The 16,732-nt window shown below is 47.0% G+C and overlaps 1 protein-coding gene across 1 annotated transcript in view; it reads right to left on the bottom strand.

Annotated features, from left to right (window-relative positions):
• PARD6G (par-6 family cell polarity regulator gamma) overlaps positions 1 to 15,244 on the bottom strand; it is a 61,014-nt gene extending 45,770 nt beyond the window's left edge. Inside the window, exons 1-2 of the mRNA XM_083824529.1 lie at positions 15,038 to 15,244; positions 4,901 to 5,123 (exon numbers count right to left, since the gene is read on the bottom strand). Coding sequence (XP_083680655.1) covers positions 4,901 to 5,123; positions 15,038 to 15,109 — 295 coding nt within the window. The 5' untranslated portion in view covers positions 15,110 to 15,244. The remainder of the gene's footprint in view (positions 1 to 4,900; positions 5,124 to 15,037) is intronic.
• Between the last annotated feature and the right edge of the window lie 1,488 nt (positions 15,245 to 16,732).

The raw sequence follows: 16,732 nt of genomic DNA, 5'->3' as shown, positions 1-16,732 counted from the left end.
AGCAGAACAGAACTTTGCCAGGTAAAAAAAACTGCAGAGCTATTTATCTGCTTCTGCACATAAAGAAGAAACTTTGTTGCATGGTACAGCAGTTTAAACACCTTATAGTCACTGCACGCTGCTGAGGAAAATTAGCTTCTTCCAAACTCATTAAAACAAGCCATATTCAAGGCCAGATCCAAAAGCCAGCCTGGTAAACGCACATTTCTCCCTGTTGATTTTGGACTGACCTTTAAGTGAGAACTGATGGTAGACAGCAGCGCTAACCACTCAAGGAGAAAAGCAAGGTCTGGTGTTCAATGTGCTGGTTTACTGTTACAGTAATAGGCTATTAAAATATAACTACAGAAGAACAGACACCGAATAGCGAGTCTCTGAAGATGGTACTTAATGGCTTTTTACACACTATCAGTTTTCCAGACTGCAAAATACAAGACAATAAAGGTACTACAAGACATCAGCCTTCTCTAGCTTCAGGCCACCTCAATTAACAGCTGTAGTTCATTTGTGGCATTAACTAAATTATTATGTTAGGCCTTGTTCTGGTTAGCTTTATAGAGTGTTTTAGGTTTAGTTGCTCTGTCAGAATGCTCTTCAGCTTCTTAAGGCTTTTTTTTTTCTTTTATGTTCCTGTAGGAAGCCTGATACTCGAAAACATGCAGAAATACAGATCCAGCATCTGACACTCCAGCACTTCACCCGTCCCCTACCTGTAGGATACTTATGTAACCATTCAAACCTTTAGGAAGCTTTAAAATTCATTGTATTAATGGAAAGAGTGTGAATTTGATCTAGATTCTGTTTTCGGCTCCCCAACATCCGTAGTTTACTGTTGTGTTTATGGAAGTTGCTTAAGAACTATAGTAATACACCTGCTGATTCAGACTATCAGCAGCTGTACTCATGCAACAGCCACAAGCACAATCTCAGTCCCTACACACAATCCTACTACTCCCAGAGTTCCTAACCTTACTAGGTTAAACACACCAGAGCAGATAATTTGAGCAAAAGAGGGGAAACCTTGGAAACTGTTGTCTCGTAGACCTTCACTTAAATCCTGATGCCCTGCTTGCAAAGTCTGAGGAGTCGCTTCGGGCAGGTTTATGGTGAGGGAGTCATTATACTTCTGCTGTTGGTCACTCCATTCTGTTTCAGAGCCTCCAAAACAGCCTGGTTTGAAAACACTCTGCCTCTACGAGACAGGCATTAAAACAAGATTCAGTAGTAATGTCATTCCATTTAATCATACAAGGAAAAATGCAACGCAGTCACAGTATGTAATACTGACCCATTTGGGTTTTTTAGTTCTTTGTTTCTACTTGAATTCACAGCTTACACTTTTTTTTTTTTTTTAATTTCTGCTGTATTCACAATACTGCGTCTCTCAAGAGCTACAGTTTAAAACAGACAAAGAACAAATGAAGTCTTGAAAAATGATGAAGAACTGCATCAACAGATAAGCCTTTCCTTCATGCAGGTCTTGGCTAGAGTACAAGAGTTCAGTTATTGTGGAGCAAGTCAAACCCATCCATAATTCCTTGCATTGTTCTAAGGTCGTTGGTACATCCGTCCTTTCCCCAGCAGCAGGCATCTTCCATGTCGGGTTCTGGATATGTTTGACATCAGTCACAGCCAAGTGAGTAAATTCTTGGGCTGGAAGCATCAGCTGATATAAATCGCTATTGTGCTAATGAAGTCAAGAGCCACATCAGTTTACAACAGCTGAGGACACAGCCCATACTGTAGCCTGGGAAAGCAAGTCAAAAGAAAACTGGCTTGTTTTTCTTTTTATAGCCTGGTTGTGTAATTAGGATTTTTATCTGCATTGTAATTTGGTGTTGGAGGGGAGGGGGAAGGAAGAGCAACACATATTTTCAGCAGATGGATCACTACGAGCTATAAAAACTTGACACAGCTGAGTGTACTCAAATGTAACCGTCAGATGTCCTAGAGACCTCAAGACCCCAAAAAGCATCTGCAGTAATTGTCACAGGCACACTGGGAACGGCAATCCAGTTCTTAATAAAAAGGCTGGCTTATAAGCACTGACATTTCCCTGCCTGAAGAGAGAACAGCTACTGTGATCCTGAAAATGTTGGGGCTCAGGTGTGGGGAAAAAAAACCGAGGACATAGACTAAAACAGCTATCCCGTACCTGGACACCAGCCTGGCACGCACATAGCTAGCCTCAGGACAAATGAGGGAAGTGCTTTTGAATTTAAGTGCAAGACTAAGCTCAGATTTAAAAGAAAAAAAAAAAGGCAAACAAAAATCAAACTAGCAAATTGTTGCTTGATTATTGTCACCAGTTTTGTCCCTCTGGTAACAAACAGTTAAGCTGGTTTATCATCGTTATATAACCCACTTCACAAGAGAAAGGATAACCCAGCTATAAACTGTGAAAACAGACAAAATGACTAATCACGCAGTTGATAAACAGTCCACTCGGCTAGAAAAAGACCTGAACTTCAACTACTCAGTTGTTCCACGTCTACGTACTTCTGCCCAGTTTCCTCCCTACTCAACAGCACTGCAGGAACAACCTCTGGCAGTCACCTCCCAGGACTTCTCCTGCCGAAGAACAGCGATCCACGACCCAACAAGCTGTACAGCCCATGCTCTGCAGTCTCCATTAGTCAGGGGACCGGTCTCATATTTTACTGGCATCCCTGTCAACTTAATTTCCCGCCTCCGCAGCCCGCGTTTAGGGTGTGAGCCGAAGCACAGCAGACACACCGCATTCCCCAGGGTGGCACAATGGTTTCCTGCTTGCTGGGAAAGGGGCTGGTCACCTTGTTCTCCAGCAGAAGGACCAGCGTTGCTCCAGCACCTCAGTCTGAAGAAAGGGAAAACTGCATGTGTGCGCATGGGAGGGTTATGATGGAGCAAAGGAGGAAGAGACAAACAAGATTTCAGGAACTCCTGCTATTTTGGAAGGGAACGATTTCTCAAAGTCTGTTCTCATAAAAGAAAATGTATGAGGTGGTTTGGAAGCATCCACAAGCACGAGTCTCAAGCATTAGCCACAAGAGTCCCATGTTAAAGGTGCCATTAGTCAAAGGGACAGGCCAGAATTCACTGTTCCCTTCAGCTTTAGAGGCAGCACGAGAGAACACGTGTTGGGAAAGCTTTCAGGCATTGCCACGTGTGGGGAGGCACGGACTGGTCTTCCCTTGTATGCGAGCTTCCTTTTGTGTGACCATGATTCCTTCCACTGAACAGCAAGTAAAAGAAAAGATTTTTAAGGAATGAAACACTGCACTTTTCCATTAAGGTTACAAGCTAGAAACCTTCCTGACTAGCATACAATTTCCTGCTGAAGAAGAGGAGGGAGCATCTTCCCCACATGTATCCAACAGTATTCTCTTATTTGTGTGACCAGCAGTTCGGTGGCAAATCCTCTCCCAGTGCCACTAGGGATATTCAAGGCTTCTAGCGGTCTGCTCGGAGCACGGACTGCTGCGTTTGGAACAGGACTGATCCAGAGACACATGAATAAACTTGAACTGATGCAGGCATGACAGTCATGCAAGCAATTTCTCATGACCTGACCCACCATGAACACTCACAAGCCCTAACAGGCGTTGCAGGAAGGAGATGTAATAGGACTTGTCATCCAACCCGGCGTTTCCTGCACCAGAAAGGAGAGCTAACAACCCAAGTCCTCTTTCACAGACGTTCCCACTCCTCTGACACACACACAAACAAAAGAAACTGGTCTGGATCCACTTCTCCACTGCCCCCTCAAGCATTTATTTTCATCCAAAAGAAGGAGGCAAACAACATGTTCTGGATGGGGAGGGCCACACAGCTCTGTCTGTATCTGATGACACAGAATCAAACCACACGCTATACAAGCTCATATCAGGGAGCAGGCTGGAGCCTCTTGCTAAATCCTCATCAATACAAAAACCCACAGAGCAAAGAGCCCAGCCCCAAAAAGCTACATGACTGTTCAAAGCCATAGATCAAGTCTCATTTCTGACTCTGCTACTGACCAGATTTTAATTCCAAACCCTGTGCTATAAATCACTACATGACTGAAAACACTGCGGAGGCAGTGTTAACACAGTGCTGGGTTCCTCTGGGATTTAAGGAGTTTTGCAGGAAGACAACTCATTATAAAAAGCAACCCTCGTCTGAAGCAACTGTCAGACAGAGCCTTTAGGGGGAAGGTAGGGTATACTTCCAGATATCTGCAATAAAAGCTTGACAAGAACAACACAGCCACTTAAATCTGAAGTCACCTTGACATTCAGGCAATTCTGCCCAACACTTGGTTGATGATTTTAAAAAGGGAAGAATCAGCACTTCTTTATTTAAGGACAGAGGAGAAATCATCATCTGTTTGCCTGCCAGGTCAGAGTCAAACAAGAACCCATTTGTGACATAATTATTATTATTTTTAAATAACTACATATCTGTGTGCATTGGTATACTATACAGCCATGAATCATTTAGATATGACACTGATTATAATGGATAGATCGATAGATAGTATTTCTAAATATGAACTAGTAGTACAACACTAGGATCCCCTCCCTCCTCACAGCTCCCTCCAACAGGCAGAGCAGTGCGGTTGGCATGCTCGGGTGATGACAGAGCACAGGCAGCACAAGGCACATTCCCCTAGGAAAAGAAGGGTCTCACGGTGACAAGCAGCATGCTATCCCTCAGATGCCTTACGGGCAGCAATGCCGGACCTCTACTGGCCCTGAAGTCACGTCATTTCTGCATGTTGTACTGAGGTGTGAAAGAACAGCCTGTGACCCTGAGAAGAAGAGTGGAAGGGGTCCCACATTCCTCTTGCGTCGTCTCAGCCTTTATACAAGGGCCACAAATCCGCTCTTCACCTTGTCCCACCAACGGTCAAGGCGCTGAAATGAAAACTGCGTCTTACCTTGCCTTTGTATAAAAACCCTGAGCAGCGGATGAGCACTTGAAACGGCCTTGAAGAAGTTGTCATCGTTGTTAATAGGGAGGAGGTCTCCATGCACATCAGCATATCCGATCATCACTTCCAGGTTGGCTATGTGATGAATGTGAAGAATTAGTTTATAGAAGTCTTCAAACTTTCCCGGCTTGTAGCGGTCCAGGGAGAACCTTCTGAACTCTGCCCCAAACTGTAAGAGAAAACAACAAAGTGTCTGCTTTCACACATCTTCACAGCCCAACGCTCTAGTTTGACATTTGGTCGTGGTATACATCTCTTTCTACGAGAAGTACAGCCATATATGAGTGCCTTCAAGTCTACAAAAACCCTTTTAAGTCCTCCCATTAGAATAAAACCGTGGCTACCAAGACACCACCCTGCTTGACAATAGGTATGCTCACATGTGCCACCTTAATATTTAAAGGATATGCTTCCTTTCAAGTTTCCATCCCAGAGGATTTGCAGGATTTAGCTTTGAAGCTCCATCATTCACTACCATCATTTTGGGCATCCGCAGAACTATTCTTTGAAGCAGAAGTGTTCACCCTACTGCTTTCAAAAGAAATTACTCAGCTATTCAAACAACCTTAATAAAAATTCTTTACACGTTTTCTATCAATACCACTGGGATCCCAACCACAAGACCTTTAAAGAAGTGTGGTATGCGAGTGCACAGACTGCTATTAGCAAATTACACTCCCTCTACATGCCCCCAGAATTTCCTGGTATCCATGCAGGATGAGGGAAGTTCTTATTTTAAACGAGTTTTTACAGGTTTAAATCTTCTGTCACTGCACCAGTTTTTATTCCTGAAGCTTTGTAAGTGACTGTTAAAAAAAGGAGGGGGGTGGCATAAGATAATTGAAAATGTTTTATTTAAAATAACTTAATGTATTTAAGTAAGGACATGATTGCGGAAAAGACTTCAGTTAGCCTTATTGCTGATATCAGAAACCAAGTATGCTATTAAGAGCAGGAGGAAACAATTAGATTCTCCAATCATTTTTTTTAGGCATCTAAAAGTAATCAGACAGTTAAACTGTGTAGTTTAAATCATCCTTCTGGTACACTTCTTTCCATAGCTTATATTGTTTAGTGCTAGTAATCTACTGTTCACCAGCTGAAGCTCTACATCATGCTAACTCATTCCCGAAAGCAAGGAACCATATCCTTAAATCCACAAACAAGGCAGGCTGCGACTAGGACCTCATGGAAGTTCTCATTTGCGAAGTCAGTCAATACCAGGGCAAGAAACCACAGAGAAAACAAACAAAAACAATTAAAGAAAACTGAGACTTTTCTGTAGATAAGTTTTTCCTCAAAATGGAGAGTAACTCACTTAGAGATTCACAGTTGTTAAATCAACTTACATATGCAAGCCACTCTTCTGCTGAGACCAACAAAAGTCTGAATCATCGCCATAATCATCTTCGAGCAAAAAAAAAAAAAAAAAGCAAAGCCCTACTGGCTTTGGGTGCAAGCATGTTCTCAGATTACTTCCGCAGCTACGAAAATCCCACTCTTCAGCATCAAAGCCTAGTTGTGCTTGTCTGAAAGCTTGTTTAGTCAAATTGTGCCGCTTGTTTGTAATATTAACTGCTGGTTCCAGTTTGGATTTCAATTCAGAATGCCCATCCAAACGCACAAAAGCCGAGCAACCCACAGCTGGTTCCAATGGAGGAAAAACAGTCCCTCTTTGTCCTCCACCCCCTGCTCCTCTCCAAAAAAAATCTGAGCGACAACTTTTTAAACCAAAAGAAAGCTGACGTATTGCTGTTTGAAAAGTATCTTAAAGCTTGCTTTCTCGTGGATTCAGAAGAGAAGAAGCCATCTGCCCATGACAAGCGTAGCGCCTACACGGCAAACCCAAGAGGCAGGAACATGATCTCTGGAGGCTTTGCCGAGGCTGCACCTCCCGTTCGGCACGCCTCAGCGGGAACGTGGGGTTCCTTTAGCCACCGCAGCATCGTGCCAGGCTATGTGCTTGGCTGCTGGCCCCGGTAAATGCTCGTTTGTAGAGGCTCACTCAGAACCGTTAGCGGGCACGGTGCTCACAAGGAAGCAGGTGCTGTGGAGACTCATCCCAGCCAGTACGACAGCGAGCCTATGATGCCACCCAGGCCCATCGGGCCTGCTGACACCGGTGTCGAGGCCAGGCCTGCCAGCTTAAGCCCTGCAGGCATGGCCTCAGGCACGCTCGAGACGATGGTATCAGAGGAAGGCGACGCGTGGGTAACAGTCCACCGGTGGGGCTCCATCTGCAGGCTTGGGGCACCGAGGTCTGATGTGAACGCTGTGTAGTCAGACCCACTCGTTCAGCCTCGGGAAGGCCCACGGACAGCCTTCCATCACGTAGGAACGGGACAGCGATAAACAAGCGCATTTCTTTCACGTGTGCCTTCACAGGATGCAAGGGAGCAGGGCAGCGATCCCGCAGGGGAAGGGAAGGAAAACACAGAGCCCCTTCAAAAGGGATTTAAGCAGATAGCTCAGATGATGCCGTGTTGTTTAAAGGCCAGTACTGCTGTAGCCGTGGTTTAGCTGATGAGTTTACCCTGGGCATATACACAGGCAGCAACCATTGTCAGGGTGGCTTTTCAGAACAGGAAAAAAATGCTTCAGCGGTGACCGTTCATTCATCATCCCTAATGAGGCTGATAGAGAGTATCGCAGTAATAATAGGTTTTGCAGTGCCACACGGCTCGGGGACCGGGGGCTCCGCATTGTATTCAGCAGGGATTTCAAGATAACACCCACCACGTATCTTCCAGAAACTACAAATTCTGAGGGCTTTGCAAAGACAGCCAAGATGACTGTCTGCTTTCCTAAGCTACAAACAAAGTTCATCCTTAGCGTATCACTCCAAAGAAAGAGACACAAGGACTGGCGTCTGCCAGCAGTCTCTGCCAGAACAATACTGTATGACACTGTTTGACCAACTAACAGCTTTAACAAGCAGATTAGTTCTCCATCATGAAGTAAATCATTTTGACCTATTTATCTAACGCGAATACGGCACCCACTTATTGCAGGAGTCAGAGGACAGGAGGCTCCGAGGAAACTTAAGTGACTTTAGTCTGACAGAGCTAATTATGACTGAAAGGAAAAGAAATTCAGAAAGAAATGTAAATTTTGCTTCGCAAAGAATACACTCTGTTCCAAGTTCCTCCGAAGTATCTGCCAGCCACTACACTCACTGTCTGCAACTAAATGACCGAAAGCATCCAAACAAAATGCGATACAGCAAGCAGGAGCCCCGAGCAAAAAGAGATGCCAAGAAAATAATTACTAGAGAAGGCAACGTGTTCTGGTAAGTTGCTCTAAAGAAGAAGAAAGTCACTGCTAAAGTCACTGGGCAAAGCTTACACAGGCTGACCAACAGCATCCAACTTTTCTTTTTTTTTTTAAATTGGGGTGCAGCAGCGAGGGCAGAAGAGAGGATGGGGTAGAGGAGGGAGCAGGATTTTGAGGTTTGTTTGGAGGGTTGCTGTTCTGTAGGAATGAAATGGAAGAGTTCTCTGCAAGCAAAACAGACCTTTTATTCTTTTTTAAAAAGGTAAGTTTCAAAAATGTTACAGGGTGAAAAATAGAAGTGCTGTGTTTATGAGGTGCCATCCCTCTAGCTCATTGCTAGCTTCAAGTTTAGGCTATTGTAATAAGAAAACATCAAAGAGCAACATTTAGCAATAAACATGAATTACATTAGCCACCTACTTCTCCCATGGAGTATCGGGGACAGAAAGAAAAACAAACACTCTCAGCCTTGCAGACTGTAATTTCTGCTTACCTGCGAGCTTTTCAGAATGAGGAAGACCTGATCAGGGCTGCTTTATTGGTGAGAAGGAGCAGAGGCAAAGAAATAGGAGCAAAGACAACAGGTAAATGGTTTTGTACGGGGTATTTTCAGCTGGGACTTGAGCTCTGCTGCAACATCTCTGTCTGAACCTTTCTGTTCCCTTTCTCCCCTCTCCACGTCTTCCCCAGCTCACCCAGCTCTCCTTCGTGCTGCTCCCAGTCCCACAGCGGCTGTCTCTAGTGGCAAGTCCTCACAGGAACCCCATCACAGACACTTTCCGCCACCATCTCCCTCAATATTCTTGCCCCAATTGGCATCGTTTCAACCCCTGCCCTTCTCCGCCTCGTAGTCTCCCCTTCCGCTGCCCCACAAAACACAGCCGTGCCCCAGTACCTTCAGTTCTCATTCTGCCCCCCATCACCAATGGTTCCCCTTCATTGTCACAGTACCCCAACACGATTCGGGCCTCTCTGCCTTTCATTTGCACGACCGTCTTTGCAACCCCTTCAACCTTCCCCAGGGGTCTGCAAGGCCTGGGCAAAAACTTCTGTCCACGCTGCTCTCGGATCAACTTCTCCTCATGAGATGTGCCTCCCCTCCCGTCGTCCCTTACGGATCTCTTCACAGAAACTCAACTATCCAAGGGCAACCTGAACAGAACTAAGCTTACTCTTTTCCCTGCCTCACCTGTGTTCTTGACCACTGGGCACGAGGACATTACACAGCTTCCCCTGGCACCTGTGACTCCAGCATCACCCTTCCGTACATCCACGGCACATCCCATTAGCATGAGGGGGAAAGGAACATTTGTCCCCTTGCCTCCCAGTGGGACAAAGGAGCACGGATTCAGGAGGCCTGGTATTACACACTGCCAACAGCACACAAACCCATGAGCCTAAAGGGCAGCCCTGCACTAGCACAGGTCTCTAGCCAGAGCAAACCATTTGCTGACCATTTCCTGAGATGCATCCACACGGTTACAAGACACGTGTAACGCTTTGCTGGCTGCAAACTCGACTTTACGACCCTTTTAGTTTCTGCCAGAGCTTTCACACGAGCCCGGGGCCAACCAGAGCCGCAGAGAAGGGATCTGATGCGCAGGCACACCTGGCCAGACCTGACGGGGGACCGGGAGCCGCCTGCACAGGGAGGAAGGGAGAGGGATGGCCGCAGGCTGGGTGGCCCTGGGGCTGGTGCACCGCGCCCTGCCCCTGACATTCCTGCCTCAATTAGCTTCAGGAATTTCCAATGGGAGCGGGACTAACTGCGCAGGGAGATTTTGCCTGCCCTCAGAGGGAGGGAATGGCTCAGAAGGTAAGCTTCATGGTTAACTTCTGGCCTGCATTATAAATGTAATTAGGGACAAGCAAGCCGTCCATGGAAGTGCTTCTTGGCTACTAAAAGCCCAGATTAAGCACCCACAAAGCCTCTTACAGAGGCGTGATAAGGGACTACTGAGGACAGCACTATTAACTGCCCCCTGAAGAACTCCTTAGAGGTGGCTGGTCCTGCAGGCTGCCGGACTGCAAAGTCTCCACAGGTATTTTAACCTCCGAGAGGAGACATTCCTTTCTGACCCCAGCTGTAAACAGCTTTTCAGCTTCACAGGGCACCTCAGCAAATTAAAGGCCCCTTGCTCTGTGCCCTTTAGGGCTGTTTCAGTGTGCCCGGGCTAAAATTCAGACGCCGACTCCAAAAGACAGACTTGTTGGATGAAGTTTTGAGCAGATTAGAAACTCACGAGCCACTAGGATAAGTGTGGCTACGAAAGCAAGGGCGAGAAGCTGGAGGTGGGATCCAGCAGAGGACGGTGTGACAAGGGCTAGCTTTCTGGCCAGTGCCAGCCACCTGCATAACACGGCTGGCACCACCCGAGCCTCATGTATAGCAGCCTACCACGCTGTGGTCACTTTCTCTCAAATGAATTCAATGACAGACCTCCGGTTACCAGTGTGACCACTTCAGAAAGTCACCCTGCCATGAAAAGCAAAGAGCTGCAATAACAGAGGAACCAGCAGCTCAGCAGATGCTAGTTAGTACGTCGGGATAATCACGGTACCTGCCATCAGCAGCTCAGCAAACAGGGAGGGAACGGAGCAAGCACAAGACTTCTGAAGAGGTTAATGTTTACAGCCCAAGATCTTCCTCTTGACATGTTTTGCAAAATCCAGACTGACTCAAGTTGATATTGCTGTGGCATGCTGTCTTCATTTGAGAGGGGAAGCACTGCGGTTTTCTCAGTCCGTGCCACATTTGGTTTGCATATAATCAACTGTTCTGAAGCTCAAAACCAGCCGGTCACAGGGCTTTTCACTGCAATTATTTTCATTGTGTTCTAGGTATGACAAGTATGATCCTAACTTGGAAGAAACTAAAGTACTGCTTCAAAACTTAAAGTAGACTACATCTTTTTAAACCTAGAGGATGTCAAAACAGAGCGATGCTTCTTCAGCAGCTTTGAAGAGTGCAACACATGGAAAACATTTCTTGAACTCCAGAAGGCCTGCATGACTTCCAGGGTTAGAGTGAAATCACACAAAGTACAAGAGGCTGGAAAAGACGATCTGTAGACTTCCCTCACTTGGTTAACACCAGACAGAAGAGAAGCAGACCTTTACAATCTCTTTATAGGGGACTGGTAAAGGCAAGTTTGCTCTTACCACTACCAATAAAAGTAAAACACCGCTTGGTGTTATAAATTTCAGATATGCAAGGTAAGAGCTGAAGTGTCACGTGTATGTGCAATATCGCTAAAGTTATCTGAACTGCATCAGCAACTTCTGGAGGGAAAAAAAAAAAGGCATTGCAGGTTAAAACAGCTATTTTTAACCTAACAGCCAGAGGTACACTTCTGATACGAAGCAAGATGACATGCACACCAGACAAGGCACCCACAAGGTGTTTGGCTGTTACTCCAACCCAGCACGTGGGAAGAGACTTGCTGAAGCATCACCTTACTCATGCACGTGTCCAAGACCCAAAGACACCATTTTATCTGAAGGCACTTCTAAAAGCACAGAGCACAGCTGACCCCAAGCATGCCCTCTGTCTTCGAGGACCATATCACTATCATATCTACACTCATGGACCCATTCAGCTGAACACCACCATTTACTGGAACAGAGAAGAAACAGGATGGGAGGAGAGAGCAAAAGAAATATGGTTATAGTTAACTGGATATATTTATCTTAATGGGTTTGTTTATAGTAAAAAGATGTTAGTCACATTGTTAACTTGTAAATCAGTTGTTAATACAAGAAAATATGACACTATTAATATGGCAGAAATGTCACAATCTACCACCGAGAATCCAAAACAGAACTTGAGTCAGGTAGCTGTGCTTCTATAATCCTCAGCTATTACTGAAAGTTTTCATTCTTTAAACGGGTTTAGCAACTAAACAAGAGGGTTTATTTAAAGGACTGTTTTTGGAGGGAACCAAGAGTCCCTTTGAAAATCTGAAAACAAATTCATACTGGTATATACACCTTACAGGGAATAATGTAGTAGGAGAAGGAGAAAATAATAATTCTACACTGCTTTTAAGCCAGAAACATAACACTGTCACCTTTAAAATGCAAAAACGCTCTCGCACAACCAAGTCAGAGAGCTACCATTTAAAGGCCTGAGGGAATCTTACACCTCTACCATTCCAGAACATCCAGGTGACTGGAAAAGAAATGTACACTTCAGCTGATAGACACCCTCCTATTTGAAAAGCTATATGTGCAATTTAGAAAATCATCTCTCTATTTTTCACTTGATCGGAGGAGGGTGAGATAAAATTGACTGCATGGAACTAATTAAAGAGGAAGTCTCAGCATTAACGTATAGTATTTCCCATTTTATAAGTTTTTGTTCTTCTGGTAGGTTACTCATGGAAAGAGAGGCCTTCAACCTCTCTGCAAAGCTAGAGAGAGAAAAATGAAAATAGGGTTGCAATCTCATGCCAACTTGCAAGATTCTTAGTAAAACAAACAAAAATCCCCACACACTGCTTGCTCTGGAGATCTTGGTAAAGAGGAGAGAAAGAGTCATCTGGAAACTTTTTTCAGAGATCAGAGGTAATTTCTTCAAAGGGAACAGACACTCACTCCTCTTGTCACCAGGCTGAGGAAGGGAGCCACGGAGCACTAGACACATGAGAATACACAGTTGTTTTAAGCCAGCAAGATAATGTGTCTTCAGATCCTGCCTAAAAGGGCTGAAACATTTATTCTGAGCTATGCAGACAACACCTAGATAACAACCGAGCTTCTAATTTACTCTGTTGAGAAAGACTCAAGAAGAGAAAAGGGATAAGATATAATTACGATTCAATTATTATTTTCCTATGACATGTGCCAATTTCTAAGCAGGTTTCTCTTTCTCCTTCCGCTCTCCCATCCAGCAATAAGCTCTTAAGTGTTTTGATTATAAGGCCAGCTTTCAGGGGAGGAGACAGGCAGGGAGAAAGCACAGGGCCTGAAGGAAGATGACTTCTTAAAGCAGAAGACTGTTGCAATTACTGCCATGTTTGAGAACAAATGCGCACGGAGGGCTCGTGCTCCAACTTCACCTTCAGTACCTACTGCAGCACAGTGACCAGGAGACTTGTGAAGCACCTTCCGTTTGCCCAGAGAAAAAAGTTGACCTGACATACACCAAGAAGCACTGCACAGAGCCACAAAACTAGTCGTTTGGCAAAGATCTGTAGCCAGGGAACACATCACTCTGAACTTCCCTGCTGGAAGAATCACAAGGCATCAAAATATCTATGGACACAGGCATCGGAAGCAGCCACATCCTTTGGGGCCCCATTTCCAGCTGGGGTGATGGGTCAGGCTTGGTCCAGGAGAGGTACAAGTCAGTTCGGACCAGCTGTAATCCCATCACCCTCGAAGCTCACACGTTCACGCCGTGCAAGAAATGATAAATCTGATAAATCAAGAGTTGGCTGCCAGGATGCTCCTTCCCTTTTTATTCATTTACGTTTTAAAGTAATCCCCTGACACGCATCAGAAATCATGAGATTTAAGGATACTGGGGACTGCCAAAGAAGTGTCTCATCCGGGCTGGTACTGAGAACCTCACAATCTCTCTCCTTCCAGTAACTAAGGGCACTTTCAAGAACTTTCCTTTGGAGGAGAGAAATAAAATTCAGGTACAGCTAATCCTCAACTAGCCCGGAAAAAGTTCAGCCAGTTTTCACAGGCGCCACATCTGACTGGTGACCAACGCACTGCACTAGCCGGCGGGCTGCTCACCCTTACGGGGGGAACCACCCGGCTACCGTAAGATGGGCAAGCCCGTCAAAAACATATAAATACTTTAAAAAGTCACGTTTTCAGGCCATCACCCACCGGACTGCCCACTGATACCTTCTCACGGGGTTCCCTTATGTCTGACCCAAGCCTGTGCAGATGGGAAGGGGCTGCTCCAAAGCTGCACCCTCTCACCTTGAGGGGGTCCTCGGCCCTTCGGGGGCTCCCCAAGCCCCCAGACGCCAATCCCCCGGCCCCAGGGGCTGCCCAGCGTGGCTCTGGGGCCGGGCTTGGCCGCGGGTGGGTGCCCAGCCAGCCGCGAGCTCTGGGACTCAACTTTCTCGTTCTGGGGCAGGCCGGGACAGGCCTGGCGCTTACAAAACAGCGGCAGCCCAGGGCTGGGGAGGCTGGCTACCGAAAGCGGCACGACGGTTTGCAGGGTCTATTTCTGAATTTATTTTTGATTTTGTTTTGTTGTTTGTTTTTTTTCCTCCTGTTTGTTTGTTTGTTTCCCCGGGTCCATCCGATCTGTAAAAGCGGTCGCCGTTTCCAGGGGCTTGCACCAAGACCACCGGTGCGGGGCGAGGTGGCTGTAAGGTCACCAGCCCCACCAGGGCACGACGCTCCTACAGGTACGGTGCCTTTGCGTGGCCCCTTGCCATCAGCCTTCCCCTGGACCCCCTTAAACCCCCTAAAACCAGCCCCCGCCGACCTCCCCGCACCTGGAGCCCACCCTCCATTTCGAAGCTCGCTCCCAGCTTGGGGCTGGAGACCCCAGTGCCACCCGTGGGGGCACCCCAAAAAGCTGGGGGCGCCCCCTTCCCACCCAGCCGGCCACGTTTGGGGTTTTTTCCCCCCAGCCCGGGAGCACGGCGGCTGTAAAACAGGGCTGCCCACCACGGCGGTGCCGAGGTAGCACGGGGGGGGGGGCCGCTTTCCCGACCGCCCGGGCACGCCGAGCGCCGGGGGTGCGGGCGGTGAAACAAAAGATCGAGCGGCGGCGCTTGTGGCGCCCGCCCGCCCCGCTCCCGTCCCCGCTGCCGCCGCCGCGGCGGCGGCGCTCACCTTGCTCTTCACTTCCACCGCGCTGCACTCCAGGTAGCGCAGAGTCTGGGACTTGTTGAAGCTCCGGTTCATCTTCCCGACGCCGCGGCCGCACCGCGATCGCCTCCCGGGGCCGCCGCCGCCGCCGCCGCCAGCCCCGAGCCCTCCCGCCCCGCGCGCGCGGCCGGCGGACAACGGCGGGGCGGGCGGCGGGGACGGGCAGGCCACGCCCCCGGCGGCTAGGCCACGCCCCCCGAGCCGACTGGCCACGCCCCCTTGGTTCGTAGCCCCGCCCCCAAAGTCTTGGCCCCGCCCCCCGTGTCGCCCCCTCCCGCCCCCCCCCCCCAGTGGCTGTGCCCCCGTCAGGGGCTGCGGCTCCCTCAAAATGGCAGCCGCGACGGGGGGACGGGCCCAGTCGCTGTGGGGTTGGACTTTGTAGTTTCAATAAATAAAGTTTTGACGATTTTTCAATAAATTTTGATGTCAATTGAAGTAAATTTTGGTGCTTGTGAAGTTTATTTGGATATTTTATGCTCCTTCCTGAGAGCGCAAAAGCTTCTTTACCATCCCTTCCAGATTAATAAACACCTTTGAAACTAATAATGCCTACCGAGCTGTCTGTGACCACAGGGGGAATCCCAAAAAGTGAACCAAAAAACAAATATTCGTGATGACATAAAAGCCATGCTGGGTTCATAAAGAATAAAGACCCGTTTTCCAAAGCACGACACAGAGGACTGAGAGGACTTCCACTCGCCCTGCCCCGTCAATTCCCACCACATGAATACGCGGCCCTCTCCTCATCTGCCCTGTCTTTGAAGCTACTTCAACAAAATTCCCTCTCTTTGCTTTTTCTCAGCTGATCGCTTTTTCCTCCTGAAAGAAAATGTGTCAACGAGCCCGAGTAACATTTTAATTTCAATTATTTTTTGTTCAGATCTCCGTGACTTCAAACATAAAATGAACAGACTTTTGAAATACAAGTGTCTTAGTCAAATGAAATCCAATTTGAGTTAAATACCCATTAGTATGTAAAATTAAGATGAGCAGTTTTTCCCCAGTCTGGTCCAGATAATGACTGGTCTCTGGATAGCTCACTGGTGAGGCTAAAGTAGGTGGGTAGAAGGCCAGAGTATGAAAACCTGACTGTATGCTTTAATTAGTAGAAAAACACATTAATGTTATAAGTTAACAGAATATATTAGGTTTGATCCAAGCTTCAGTTCAGTCTATTTCTTAAAATTTGCTGAGACACGCAGTTTTTTTTACTTTTCCAAATTACTTTCAGGCTTAAACCCTTACCTCCCGAGCAGAGCTCAGGCCCGACGAGGACAGCTTCAGAAACGAGCGGTGACTTCGTCTCCACCGACGAGCAGGAACCCAAAAACGTGTGTGCTCCGGGGCTGCCCGGCCCCACATCACGGTGGGAGCTGCTGCTCCTACCAGCTGTTTTCCTCCTCGAACTCCTGCCACGTTTCAGCCACCGAGATGGTTTTAATTTAACTGCTGTTACTCAGGCACCTTTTTTTTTTTTTTTTTTTGTCGTCACCAGCCAAAGGCATCACGTTCCCTTAACTATTTCTTTAAATCTTCATCTGTTTTGGTAACCAGTAATTTGTTTGCCCTGTTTCTGACCTAAAGGGATTAAATTGTGTTTTTCAGTGTGCAAGGGACTTCACTGACTCGCTGCATGCCTTGTCAGTGCTAACAACAGTC

This window comes from Anser anser (genome assembly GCF_964211835.1).
Source record: "Anser anser genome assembly, chromosome: 2".
In the NCBI taxonomy this organism is placed as follows: domain Eukaryota; kingdom Metazoa; phylum Chordata; class Aves; order Anseriformes; family Anatidae; genus Anser; species Anser anser.
The sequence above is the reverse complement of the archived record's forward strand: the minus strand, read 5'-3'. Positions and strand labels throughout refer to the sequence as shown.